This window comes from Amphiura filiformis, chromosome 3 (genome assembly GCF_039555335.1).
Source record: "Amphiura filiformis chromosome 3, Afil_fr2py, whole genome shotgun sequence".
In the NCBI taxonomy this organism is placed as follows: domain Eukaryota; kingdom Metazoa; phylum Echinodermata; class Ophiuroidea; order Amphilepidida; family Amphiuridae; genus Amphiura; species Amphiura filiformis.
The window spans coordinates 61,142,217-61,156,596 of NC_092630.1; the positions used below are offsets into that span (position 1 = coordinate 61,142,217).

General features: G+C 37.8%; 1 protein-coding gene across 1 annotated transcript in view; it reads right to left on the minus strand.

Moving 5' to 3' along the window:
• Window positions 1–6,281: 6,281 nt before the first annotated feature.
• The window catches only part of LOC140148881 (lethal(3)malignant brain tumor-like protein 4), a 33,690-nt gene continuing 25,591 nt past the window's right edge, over window positions 6,282–14,380 (minus strand). The window contains 10 exon segments of the mRNA XM_072170975.1: window positions 6,282–7,973; window positions 8,219–8,451; window positions 8,955–8,962; window positions 8,964–9,005; window positions 9,805–9,981; window positions 10,760–10,882; window positions 11,893–11,967; window positions 12,472–12,728; window positions 13,091–13,176; window positions 13,803–14,034. Of these exon segments, the coding sequence (XP_072027076.1) occupies window positions 7,836–7,973; window positions 8,219–8,451; window positions 8,955–8,962; window positions 8,964–9,005; window positions 9,805–9,981; window positions 10,760–10,882; window positions 11,893–11,967; window positions 12,472–12,728; window positions 13,091–13,176; window positions 13,803–14,034 (1,371 nt within the window). The 3' untranslated portion in view covers window positions 6,282–7,835.

Here is a 14,380-nt window from a genome sequence, read left to right on the forward strand (position 1 = left end):
CCTTTAAAAAGAAAGAAGTACTGCGCGGGAGCTATGCATGAAAGGGGGGGTGCTCGACTTTAGAAATGACGGGCATGTGTGGACAGCAGGGGGTCTTTCCGTGAGACTATCTTACCAAAAAAGGGGGTGTTTCACTGGGCAAGTTTATTTTGCCACAGGCGAAGCCAATGAGCTGATAAAAATATCGGGCCAAGGCCTGACCCAGGAGGGCACTAAGGTGACGGGGATGTGCGGTCACATTCACCCCCATTTTTTCAATTCTCTCTCACCTAATGACCCCCTTTTTTGTTGTGTCACTAAAAGACCCGGCTCAAGAATTTCGAACAAACTACCGTAATCTCTCACCGAATGACCTTGTTTTTTCATTATTTTTCTTCATATTTTTGATGATACCAAAATGTTGTGAGTCACAAGATGACCACAGATAGTTTTATTTTATTCAAAAAAACCAATTTCAATACAAGTTTAACCTGTTTTGGGTAAAGGTGTATCGGTGGGTAGGGGGTCATAAAATTTTAGTTGCCGACATAGAGGGGTCGCAATTTTATTGACGCTGCGCCAACTTTTTGTAAATTTGGGACCCCTTCCCAAAAAAATGATAGCCCCTAAAACAATTAAAACCAAAGTAACCCAAATGTATTGGCCATGCAGACAACACAATTTAAACTGGAAAATTGATGCACATCTCCTTGCACCAGTGAATGCCCGCCCAAATTGTACCATACCTAAATAACGCATGCTATATTAAAAGGGCATTTCGTGATCCACAGCCTCATCCCCCCACTTTTCTCAAAAAAAGTTGAGATTTTCATATCACTGGAAACCTCTGGCTACATAATGTTTATGTACAAAATATTTCTTGCAGATTAATTCGTTTAGCAAAGATATCGTGAAATTTGAATTTCGTTCTGGTGCACCAGAACGAAATTACAACACATTGTCTATGGAGCAGTGTAATACACATAATCATGCATAACTTCATGAACATAAAATCGGAATCAACTGAAATTTTTGGAATAGGTTTTTTTCATGGATATCTAATGAAAAATGACATAAATAGAGGATGCTAGGATCACAAAATACTCCTTTAAGTCAAACAAGTAAACACACCAAAAATTGTATCAAACTTTCATTTTATTCCATTATACATTTCATACATGTAATATACAAAGTATACAAAATACCACTTGCAAAAAAATAACATTGCAAGAACTCTTTACATTATGTGCACTACAATGGGATGTTTTATAGGATATGCCATGTAATTTCAAAGGTTCATAAAATTTCCCAAAATACACTGATTCCGAATGTTAAGAATACTGAAAATGTCAATGACATTCAGAATTGCATGTATGAACATTTGGTATTATGAACCTTATGCATATTTTGAAGTTACAATCCGGAATTACAAGACAAGTCTTTTACATGGAGTATTAAATTGAAATTATTGTCACATTTACTGCATGATTTAGTATCAGGGATGAAAACAAGCACTGACGTAATTTCCTGAAACTGCTTTAATATTTCCTGAAAATGTATATTTCCCTATACTTTGTACAGGGAAAATTTCCTGAAATCGGGAAATTTCCCGAAGATTTACATCCCTGTAGTATCATTTGTACAAGTAATTCAGACTTCAAGTACCACACAGGGATACAAGCCTCTTCTAAAATCACATTATGGTTTAGCATATTTGTTCCATCATTTTCTAGTAGGAATTCTGTGTAGTAACTGCTTTCCTGATTTTCAACATCATGGATCAGTCAGGTAATTTGGGATTTAGGGCCTACGTATTAGGGCGAGCGAAGCCAGCCGAAAATTTTTGAACAGTCGGGGGAATCGAGACCTGTTGGCACCACTTTTGCAAACCTGCAGATGTCACTGTTTACCACCGGCATGTCCAGGATCTGTTCTCTTGGGGGCTCAGAGGGGCTTTCAGAGTTATGCGGCGGGGGGGCTTAATGGCTAAAATTGCCAAAAATGGCTGATGTTGGTTCCCTTATGCTGGTTTCATACTTTTCTGCCGCTTTGACAATGATTTTGCTTCACTGCGCAGTCGCACCAGAAATGCTAGCGGTGACCACCGGCAATTTGATATATCGATCACTCCACCACTTTGCCCAAGCGGCAGCATCGCTAGGAGTTGAATTCAAGTCAACTCGAAGCGGTGCTGCTCTGAGTATGAGAACAAAATATGATTTTGGAGTGGTGCAGACGAGCATTACAGGAGGTAGAGGTTTTGCTGACCACATTGGTACATGTATTAGAGTAGATCTAGTTGTGCAGGCAAGACATAAACAAACAAACAAAAATGATGAAGAATTCTAGTACAGAACCAATTATAGTCTATTTGGCTTTGACAGGCAGTGATATCAGTAGTCATTATTGCAGTTACTTCTTGTGTGTAATGCACCGTCTTTTAATACAACAAGATTAAATGCCTTGGAAACAGACCGGGGGTCACTCCCATTGTGGCCTGTACACCATCCGCGATAATGAAAACGCGTAAAAGGGTTGTTTTTCGTGGGTAGGCACGATCCGCAGCGTATCGCGTTTAGGGTGTCAAAAACATGAAAAATTGGAAAAAGGGTAGCAAAATTGCAATTTCTAAATCTGGAAAATGAAATTTAGGGTATGAAATTTGATGTTAGGAATGAAATCCCTGTTTAGGGTGTCGTTTTAGCCAAGGGTTAAATCCTTGTTTAGGGTGCTTTTCAAAAGTTGATTATCGCGGATGGTGTACAGGCCACAATGGGAGTGACCCCGGAAACAGATCATTGTGAGTCCTATCACTCAAGGTGGTACTACACCCCTGATAAATTTTGTGACTAATTTTGCATTTTCTCAAAAATAACTACACACACTGGTAACAAAAGTGATGTATATTATAGGGGCAAGAAATCCAATTACTTCACTGAAATTTCAGTGATTCAAGACAAATGGTTCATTAAATATTCTAAGCAATGAGATACCTTTCTTATCATAAATAACGTACCGCTTGTTGTGAGTCACTGAAATTCCTGTGTAGTAACTGGATTCCTTGCCCCTATAATATACATAACTTTTGTTACCAGTGTGTTATTTTTTGAGAAAAATGCAAAAATAGTCAATTTTTTATCAAGGGGTCTAGTAGCACCTTAAACGCTGAGCAATCATGAGCACTGAAAAATATGTAATTGGCTATATACTAGAACTCATATGAATAAATTGCTGTATGAATGGTTCTGAAGAATCAATCAGATTCTAGTGCTAAAAAAAAAAAAATTGGCAGTTTGCTACTATTCCATTGTGTTTTAAATTATGTTAAGTACTGTAACACCAAAAATGTATGATTACGGTTTTGGCAAAAGAAATAAAAATCAATTACAAAATGATTAAAAACAAATAATAAAAATGACACACACAAAAAATAATTGAAGCAAATAAATTCATGTAGTCAACATAATATTTCATTGGGTTTTGTGGTTACTGAGTTGAAGTAAATAAAAACTGGATTGAAAATAAAAGTGTTTCATTGTCTTGCATTATGAAGTATCTTTATGATGACTCCCTAATCAACAGCAGAAAAATCAGAGAATAGAGAACACCCTTTGATATATATATAATATATATAGTCATTGCTTCAGAAACAAAAAAGGCAACCTCCACTAAAGTTTGTTTGGTTTATATGCAAGGCGGAAAAAATAAGACTCATAACCATGTATAGAGGCCGTCAGCCTTTCGCCATCTTGTGGGTACAAATGATACGGCGTGCTCATCGCCAGACACTACGCGCAGGGGCGCAGCTTGCCACGCAGCTGTATTCACGCATCGGCGCAGTGATTTTGCTGTTGACGCATGGAGATCGAACGACCATCGCAGCGTGTACCCACAAGATGGCGGCATATGACGTCACGCTGACGGCCTCTATTGATATAGAATGGCATGCTCGTAGTTGGGTGCAATGCTTATGCTAGTTGTGCGTTGCGTAATGCGCGACTGAGGCACGCTTATGTGAATTTACGTGAGCGTGAGTTGGGACTTCATTGATGCGCGCAGTAACAAAAGCCGAATAATTTCCACCTTACATAAGCCGAACAAACTTTAGACACCACAGAAGTGCAAACCATGGTAGACCAAAGGATGATTTATCAACTTCCTATAATCCACTGCAAAAAGTAATTGCCCACTAGAAATGGAAGAGTTGTAATTGCACTGGGGCAAGTTGTTACATGGCTTTTAGTCTACTTGTAAATGAGCCTTCACTTTAGTAAAATCTCATCCAATAGGCAATTGACAGAAATTGTATGGTCATATTGGCACAAACATTTTGAGAGTTTCTAGGCAAGTTGAAATACTGACAGGCAAGTTGTGAACCATTGCAAAGGCACCAATCTTGCAAACAGGCAAGTTGATCAATAAGTGTGCAGCTGACCCTCATGCTTTGCCATTTTTGGGCTCATCTCGGCTTTGCCATCAAAATCTTAAGTTTTAGACAAAACTAGAATAACATGCAATATCACACTACCTGTGTTATAAAATAGAATTCATCTTGAGCCAAAATTATATCATACCCAATGCCACAGTACAATGACCTCCATTCAATATCACAGCCTTAAAGTTGACCCTGTGTTGTCAAGTATGAGTTCTGTACACCCAATATAGAGTCAGAGGTCATAAGCCTACATGGCATGGGTTACGTAAATGTTAACATGACCATTTGGTCAAATTCCAAAGATTTTGCTCATTCAAAACGGCATCCTATGATTATGTTATATAATTTGACCAATGCAAGTTGCATTGCATAGTACACCGTCCATGCAGATATTAAGACATAACCTTTAAAGATGCATTGTTTTCATGACTTTGCTGGTAAAGGTAATCATCAATCCATGTACAGATGTAACTCTCTTGTACCATAGGTATTAAAGGAAGGTGGTCAAATTTATTTCATACTGTGTTTTGTACCTCATTGAGGCCAGTACCAAAATAATCCAAAATGCCAAGTATTGAGGTAAATTGCACTAGCCGTTTTGATATTAGAAGTAAAAACGTGTTTCACAATTGCCCATAGAATGGTATTTGTGGTATACCACAATTGGAGATGAGGCTATCGCTTTTTCGTTCAAAGTCGTAACATCTCAACGGAATATATTTTAGTCCCTAAAATTTCAACAGGATTATGAGAAAAATTTGAGCTATGTTCTGATGCCAAAATCTCCATTTTTATAGGAAAAAGTGGGGGATGAGGCTGTCGATCGGGTCACCCATCTTTAAAGTACACAGAATAGTACTGTACTGGAATTATTATATTTCAAACCACATGTAGACCATTTGTGATGCGATCAAGCAAAATCAGTCGGAACTCGGAAATATTGATTTTGAGATATAGCCAAACAAAGGAATAATATTTCCTTTTGTTACCTAGCTGGGGGGTTTACAACCCTTCGAGCCCGGTACCCCAGGTCAACATAAAAAGTGGTAACCATGTGTGTTCTAAATTTCGCGGAAAAGGCGTATTTTGTTGACTGAAATCGCGGACCGCGAAATCGCGAAAAAAGGGGGTATTCTGAGCATTGTCTCCGCGAAATTTTTAAAAAAAGGGGTATTTCACAGGTTCGTTCGATCGATGTCTTCAGCCCGAGTCTGCCGTATACACTTTTCCATGTGGTGAATTGAAAACATTGCGGGAAACATTGGCAGTGATTGGAGCGAATTCTACGACCGACCGAGTGATATTTTTCCTTGGTTTTTAATTCTGTTCGAATTCTGATGCATGTAAGTTTTATTTTGTATCGTTGTTTCTCTTCCCCTGTTGCACTTGAAGTTTGGTGTGCGCCGGTTCGTTCGTGAAGTAAATAAATCAAAGTAAGCTTACGGGGCATTTGACATGTGTCAAACTAACAAAGCTACTTTAAAGGAACCTCTGTACACAAAACTTGAGGATTGTTCCTCTTTGGTTCATTTTCAATTAAAATCAGTATACAGGCATTGTAATTACCCCAGTTAATAACACAGGATCATCTGGGAGTACAACAGACACAAAGTAATGTTCATACTTGCACATTTTGTACTTAATATATTAAAATATTTGGAGTCATTGAAAAGGGGTGTCTGGAAATCTTCTCATTGAAAACCTTGAAAAAGGGGTATTTTTTTACCCTGATTTTGTCAGTGATTTGGCAAAAAAAGGGGGGTAAAATCAATGAAAAATCAGTGAAAAGGGGGGGTTTTGAAAAAAGGAAGAACACACATGGTTACCACTTTTTATGTTGACCTGGGGTACCGGGCCTTCGAGCTAGGTCCTGTTTTTCTATCCAATTTTTTGTTCTTTCTTTCTTCTTCGGCCAACAAATTTTAAAATGCTTCTCCTCGTACATGTTACGCCCTACAATTATGTAACTTGCACACATGTATTGGCTATATCCAGTGCCCAATGGATGTAAACAAAATTGGGGTCAAAGGTCATTAAAGGGGTGATTTCTGGTATATAACCAAATACCTTCAAAATGCTTCTGCCACATATTATATAGCACAATGATGTCATTTGCATGATGTCATGTTTTAAGCGCTAAGGGACTTCGGTGTAAAGCGCTATATAAGAGTCGTATTATTATTATTATTATTATTATTATTTGCATATGCATCCTCTATACCACACGACTATAACTTGCATACAGAATTGGGGGTTAAAGGTCATTAAGGGGGTAATATCTTACGATTGCATTATCTGGACATCTGTATTGGGGTATGGGGCTCAAACTCGGTGACAACAAACTTACTGATCAGGGGAACAGGGGTCAGGTTAAAGGTCATCTGGGGTCAAATCTTATAATTTCATTTTATGGATATCTGTAAGGGGTATGGGGGCTCAAACTCAGTGACAACAAAATCTCATGACCAGGGGAACATTTTACAGGGGTCAGGGCAAAGGTCAAGCAGAGGTCAAATTTTAGAAATGCATTTCCTGGACATCTGTAAGGGATATGGGGCTCAAACTTGGTGACAACAAACTTACTGATCAGGGGAACAGGGGTCAGGTTAAAGGTTATCTGGGGTCAAATCTTATAATTTCATTTTCTGGATATCTGTAAGGGGTATGGGGGCTCAAACTCAGTGACTACAAAATCTCATGACCAGGGGAACATTTTACAGGGGTCAGGTCAAAGGTCACACAGGCAAGGGGTACGGGGCTCAAACTTGGTGACAACAAACTTACTGATCAGGGGAACAGGTGTCAGATTAAAGGTTATCTGGGGTCAAATCTTATAATTTCATTTTCTGGATATCTGTAAGGGGTATGGGGACTCAAACTCAGTGACAACAAAATCTCATGACCAGGTTAATATTTTACAGGGGTCAGGGCAAAGGTCAAATCTTTGAAATGAATTTTCTGGACATCTGTAAGGGGTACAGGGCTCAAACTCGGTGACAACAAACTTGATGACCAGGGGAACATTTTTGAAACATTTTGCAGGGGTCAAATACCTCCACAACACCAACACGCCCCAGCTAGGTTTGTGGTCTATGACAACCATTTGCCACTAGTTTCCTCTTGTTTTCGAAACTCCTTAATTGCTGATATCTTTGGAACTGGTTGTTCAATTTCATTGGGGTTTTCTGCAAAATCCAGCTTTCTAAATGCTTTTTACTTTCCTATATTATTATTAAAGAAACAAAAATTTAATATTTCCGAGTTCTGACTGATTTTGCTTGATCGCATCACAATTAAGCAGGCTTCCTCCTTTCTGTTTGAGAAAGACACATGAAGGAAAAAGGACAAACAAGTTTTGCAGTATTGGAGTTGTTGCTATAATCCACTGTAGTAATAAAGTTCATCAATAGTACTGTGTGTGCTACGATGCTGCCGTTTCCTCTGAGCTTTTTAATATAAGTATTGCATTGTATATTTTCAGTGCTGGTCCTAATTTGATGCTCATGATCTTAACTATGTCAGTTTGTGTAAGTAGAAGGAAAGCCTCACCATCGATTTGCTGAAAAATAAAGAAACAATATAGAAGATAATTACAATGAGGGCAACACTTACATGACAAAGGTTTAGTAGTTCACAATTAAGTTACTGCTTTAGGTGTTAAAATAGTATGTACATTTTGTTTTTATGATGTATTTTCTTTACACATTCTGAAATATACTTCTTTCAGATATGACTGGATTTTTCTTTTTACCGAATCTATCATAAATATTCAAAATCCATCCAAACTATCAATAATCACTTTACCTCATCGGAAAATTTGGTAGCATGCTCCTGACACCCTGGCAACTTCTTAACAAAATCAGCAACCTCATTCATGGTCCACTTGGCAACCGCGCTGTACGATAAAGTCGACACGCCCGGCAACAGCTTGGAATGTTGTTCCCAACACAGCGGCAGATCTTTGGCAGGATACGGTGACATTGCGGACATAAACACAGACTGATGGAGCTGCTTGTGAAGATTGTTGGGAGATGATTCTATGAAGAAAATACAACAAATTGTGCGGTTAAAACTTGTTATAATTTTCTAGCTACTTGCTAATACATTATTTGTGTTTGTTTGTTTTGAGCATATTTGTGATAACTGGTCACCTCCAACTATTATGTCCTAAGCTTAACCCAATCTCTATATAATCCTAACCCTAATGGTTATCATAATACTAACCCCAATCCTATCACTAAAACCTAACTTGTGTAATTCTACAACCTAACCCTTATCCTCACTCTAAAACCTAACCCTAGTCCTAATCTTTTGGGCTGTCTTATGGTTTTTATGGTATGTCTTGGGTCACAGTCACAGTGGTCAGCGAATTCCTGCAAAGTGTGCTGAGGCTTGTCAGTTTATGCCTGCATGTGTGTACAGCACAATAAATATCTGCACTTTTTCTTCCTTGATTAGAAACTTAGCTGCCATAAATCTCCTTTCTGAAGACAGTATTTCATGTACAGAAGGCATGCATGAAAGGATATATATATCTTACCTTTATCTTTCTTTTCTTTTTTTGCCAGGAACCAAAAGTCCACCTTTGTGCCTGCAAGAAATAAATAATGAAGATTAAAATAGAAGTGACAACCACCCCAGAAAGACTATTTTTTATTCAAAATGCCACATACTTGTGTTTATAACATTAGCCCACACTCTCCCCCAGGGTCTTAGCTAAAATTGAGGTTTGCCTGTCATTTGAATAACCTGTCCTAATTTGACCTTTCAACATTTACTAGACTTCTACAGCTAATTGGGGGTGTCAACAAATTAAAATATGTTGCTATGGCCTTGTTTTGCAAATCTGGACTACTAAAAAGGTGAACAGCCTTTTTCACCACTTCAAATTATAATGTAACTTGATAGCATCTGTCAAATGCATTAATTTTGCCCTTCCCAGGAGCAAACTCCGTCCAAAATAACGGGCAAACAGGAGATAAGACACTGCTCTCTCACCATCCCCCAAGGAAAAACTAAACAAAGTTTTTTAATTGTACAAAAGAAAATCTAACCTTAATTTTGGAATATCACAAAAAATTGTTATTTTTTTCTTTCATAATTTTGACTTCCTGAATATAACACGAAAAGCTTTTACAACAGTTTCTCCACATTTCTAAATTGTTAAAAACAAATAAATACGAAGGGTAAAACCATGAAATTCACATCAATTTCAGCTTTTTTCTATTAAGCTGATTACGCATGATTTAGACTGTACATGTAATCTTAAAAAATTACAGAATTTATAAGTAAACAATGATTTTTGGACTCATAGTTTCAAAGTTGTAGGAATGCTCAAATTAAAAACTTAATGCTCAAATTAAAAATGGAATTTGGTGAAACCAACTTACTTTTTCTTTCCTTTCCCTACTGGTAGTGGAGGGCGCCCTCTAGCTGCTTTGACTGATGGTGATTTGTTCATCATCTGAATGTTCTTTTCATATAGAGGGCACCCTGATAATTTATAATGCTGTGTATATTTGCCGGTAATGTGACCAGCCCCTGTGCATCCTGGTGTTGGGCAGCGTCTGTATAAATGACAATATACAAATCAATAATATTTAAGGATTATATATAATCCATGGTTTCTGTCAAACATAAATGATAAGTCAAATATAGCTTCATTTAAAGTGGTGTTTTTCAGCATGCATAATATGCATTACATATAGTGATTTGTATGGTAGGGATCATATCACATATTCAATGTCTAAATGGCTTCTGTGTCTAATAGCAGATGCCAATTATGCATTAATGTAGAGGGTACTAATTGCCTCATGAACAAAAGTGGGAGTGTTTAACATGGTCTTTTGGGGGTGGGGTTGGATTGTTTGGCCCCTCAAATGAACAAGTGAGTTTTTATGGGGTTGGAGAGTTCAAATGAACAAATGTGGTCTTTATGGGGTTCTGGAGTTCACCCCCCCCACCCCCATTAATGTGGTCTTTTGCAGTTAGGGTTGGAGAATTCAACCCCCTCAAATGAACAATGTGGTCTTTATGAAGCCCCAATCTTCCCCCACCCTCAAATACAATGTACGCAGAACATACATTTCATTTGATACCAAATTTATGGTTGCAGAAACAGTACATTTGGAGATATTAACAATTTTTATCATTTGGAATATATGCTGTCTCGCTCTCATGTGGAATTGCCCTGAATACCACCCTGGTTAGAAATTTGCCGATTCGTGGGATTTCTGCCATTATTAATCTCTGGTGCCATGAGTGTATATATATCAAAGTATCTGAATGATGTAACCATCTGAAGGGAAGTAAAGTAAACTTCATTTAGTATTATAAGAAACTTACTTTTGTTCTGGAGATGCAGTTAGTGGTGATTTCTTTCCGTCTCCTTTTGGAATGTAGCCTAGTCTGTCTTGTAGAACGTTATCTTTGTTCATATTGAGTTGTGAGTATGGACATCCAAATGAGCTGCAGAGAGGCAAAATAATACAGTTTTTACTCAAACAAAATAGCTAAACGCAAGACTTACTAGTTTTCAAACTTATATGCCGATCTCTCATTCTTGATGCTATTACACTGGGTTTCAGAGAAGAACGGCAGTCCTTGCTCAGATTGACGCGAGCGCCCTGTTAAGAGCGACATACGCGAAGCTTTGTGTTCACTTTAAGGGCGCCGATCTGCGCCGACCAACGATTTGATGCACAATCGGCAAATCAGATTATCGGTATGTTGCTATGATTGTCAGACAATTGATTCAGCCAATCAGAACCCCACTTCTGTGTTTACGCTCTGCACGCTCTCAAAATGTAATCAAGTGCCGTTCTTCTCTGACAAAAACTGTAGGACGTACAGCACTTGTAATTCTTAAAATAGTGATCAAAAATGAAAACAAATGTTTGAGTTAATTCCATTGTAACTTGGTTCATAGAATTGAGGGCATGATCATGATCCATTGTTTATGCCCGAGGCAGACATTGTTCGGTATGCCGTTCATACATTCCCCAACAGTTGGTGATTGTATTTCAGCGAATAGTAACAAAATAAATAAGATTCTTTAAATAAATATTCTTTAAAATACAATTTTCCTGTGTTTTTTGCAACACCAAAATCATCACACTTAAGAATACATGTTGTTGTTTATGCCCGACTTTCGACCAATCACACACACTGTTAGATATGGGATATGTATGAACACATATATTGCAATTTTCAGGGGTGTGAGAGTTCAGATTAAAATCTGAATTCAGATTTTTTTATCTTGATTTTTATCTTTTTCTGCACTTCCTCTGTACAAAAGTATAGGAGCTTTCCAAATTTCAGACTTTCTCTATCTGTAGTCACTCACACCCCTGAATTTTCTGGTATGTACCCAGTAAGATGCACATCAATTTTATATTTTATTCCAAAACTGAAAAAAAATAAAAAATAAAATAAAACCCTTAACAGTAAATTACAAGTAAATATACAGGTGTACCTACCTGTGGTGTCCTGTGTACTTTGTTCCTTTAATATGACCTACCCCATTGCATCCTGGGGTAGGACAGCCTGGTTGTCTGAAAAAGTTAAACAAAATATTCTTACAATTTTGCTACATGAAAAGAGAAAATCAGAACTTGTGCAAAACAAAATTACTCAAAACTTCAAGCTGAAGTTGATTGGAGGACCCACGCACCCGTTTTTAATAGACACACTGTGGACCTCACACACACCAGATCACTTACTATCCAACCGTGGCCGTCCTGTGATTTGCAGCCTTATTCTCATGCATTTTTACATTCCTATACATGCTGATGGAACAGTAGACAGTCCACAGTGGACTCCTTGTTATATGGACTGTATCATAATCATGGTCCACATTTGCAAGGATTTAGCAATGCACCACACAAACACACAGCAAATGAACAAAAACAATCCATTCATTCACATGCAAAGTTGATTTTTCTGCAAAGTGTGACTCACTGAATCATATATAATACTGCAACCCTATAGGCTACCCCCCTTTCTTCATTATACAATTATTATCAATTAAAAGTAACGACAATTGTCAACTGACTTACCCTGTATCTTTGGTAGATAAATCATCAGGCGTTATCGGAGGTGTCAGTGGATGTTGTGTCTTTGCGCACCAGCCAGCAGGATGGATGTCCACCGAATCGTCATCCAACCAATAATCGTACATATCCGCCCACCCATCAAAGTGGATCTTGATCCGATGATCGTCTACATCAGCAATACTTGCTACTCTTACCAGGGACGGGTTACGCTTGTCTACTACTTCTAATTTCATGCCGTAAGTGAATCCGGCCGGTGGACGCTGAAAACAAAATCACATTTTACAGAGTGTAGGTCATTATTATTTTAATTCACAAGTTCCAGGTGGGTGGTCAAGCCTGTGAATACATTTACCGTATTCATTCCTTTAACTGCCCATGCCCCTATAAATGCCCACCCTGTGACTTTACAATAAGCAAACTATGATATTAGTTAAATATCAACTGCCCATGCAAATCTGAATCATGGTCTAAAACATACATGTATATGACACACTGATGATGATGGATGAATATTTTGCGCCTTTTTTATGTATTGTCGGCTTAAACAATATAAATAATAAGCGCCCACCCAAAATGACTTTGTTAAGTACCCTGGGCTTATATGACACATGAAACAACTTACTGGTTTGAAAGCTCTGGTTGGGACTGCAGTTGCCTTGACCTTTGAAAGATAGTCAGCCCATGTAAAGTTGGCAATATCTGGGTAATCTGTCAAGAGAACAAAAATTGTGGTTTATCAGTAAGTACCGATTTCCTAATCTTTTCTTTGTGACTGCTTAATTAAAATTCCCTCCGATTTAGCTTTCAACTATAGTACATGTTATATCTGACACTTGTGTCAAAGCATCTAACACATGTTTAATGCTCATTTACCTTCTTAATTAATGATTAATTTGTTTTTTAAATTACACAGAAGGCAAGTTTACACTTTTTTTTTCAAATTCCACCCAAAGATATGAAAAGTGTAAAGGTTGATTATTGGCCAAAAATTGCCCCCTGTGGAACATCTCTCTTCCTGGATGTTGGCCATCGTGATATTTACATTTTTAGACCTTTTTTTTGCCCAGATTTTGCCTTCCTTTGAAAGTTGCCATACTCCATTTGTCTCTCTTTCTTTAGAAAACCCTAGCTATGCTACTGGTCTAAATGTAGTTTAGAATTTTGAGAATCCAAACAAAAAGTAGCAAACGCTTTCCATTAAACATTCACAAGGAGTGGACGGCTCGTTTTGGAAATATTGGGCCTTCTTTTGCATCTCTTTGCCTTTTTAAAGTTGCCCCATTTGTAACTTAATTGAGACAATTTTATGATTAAAAAAAATGTATCAAACTTACCATTTGGCGGTGACAAGACCTTGGAGTTCTCCTCACACCAGCCAACAGGGTGAATGTAGTTGGATGCTGAATCGCACCAGTAATCATACGTATCATCCCACGCATCAAAATGAATCAGGAAACGGCTTTCCATGATGTCCGTCACCGTGGCAACACAGGTGAGTGATGGATTCCACCTGTCTACGGCTTCCAACTTCATTCCTCGCTTGAAACCTTGCGGTGGACCTGTTTCCTATTATTTAAAAAACACAAAATTGTATCAGTTTCATTAATATTCATGCATCACCTCCTTGATGCATGTTTTTTCTGGTTTTCTTTCTTATTTCATTAATCAATGTCTATAGTTACTAAAACCAAACTTGCTACTACCGCGGCTTATACTCCGTGTGGCCAATATGCCGGAAATTACGGTAAAGGAAAGTCATCAGAGGAGAGGGTGATTTGGTCGATTTTTATGCAGCCAATAAATCACTTCCAAAAAGTAGTGTGTTAGGTAATGGTGTGTTTAGGAGAGAAAAATATCTGACTTGGCCAGTTTCTCAGCTATCTATTTCTAATTATTTGAATACATTATTAAC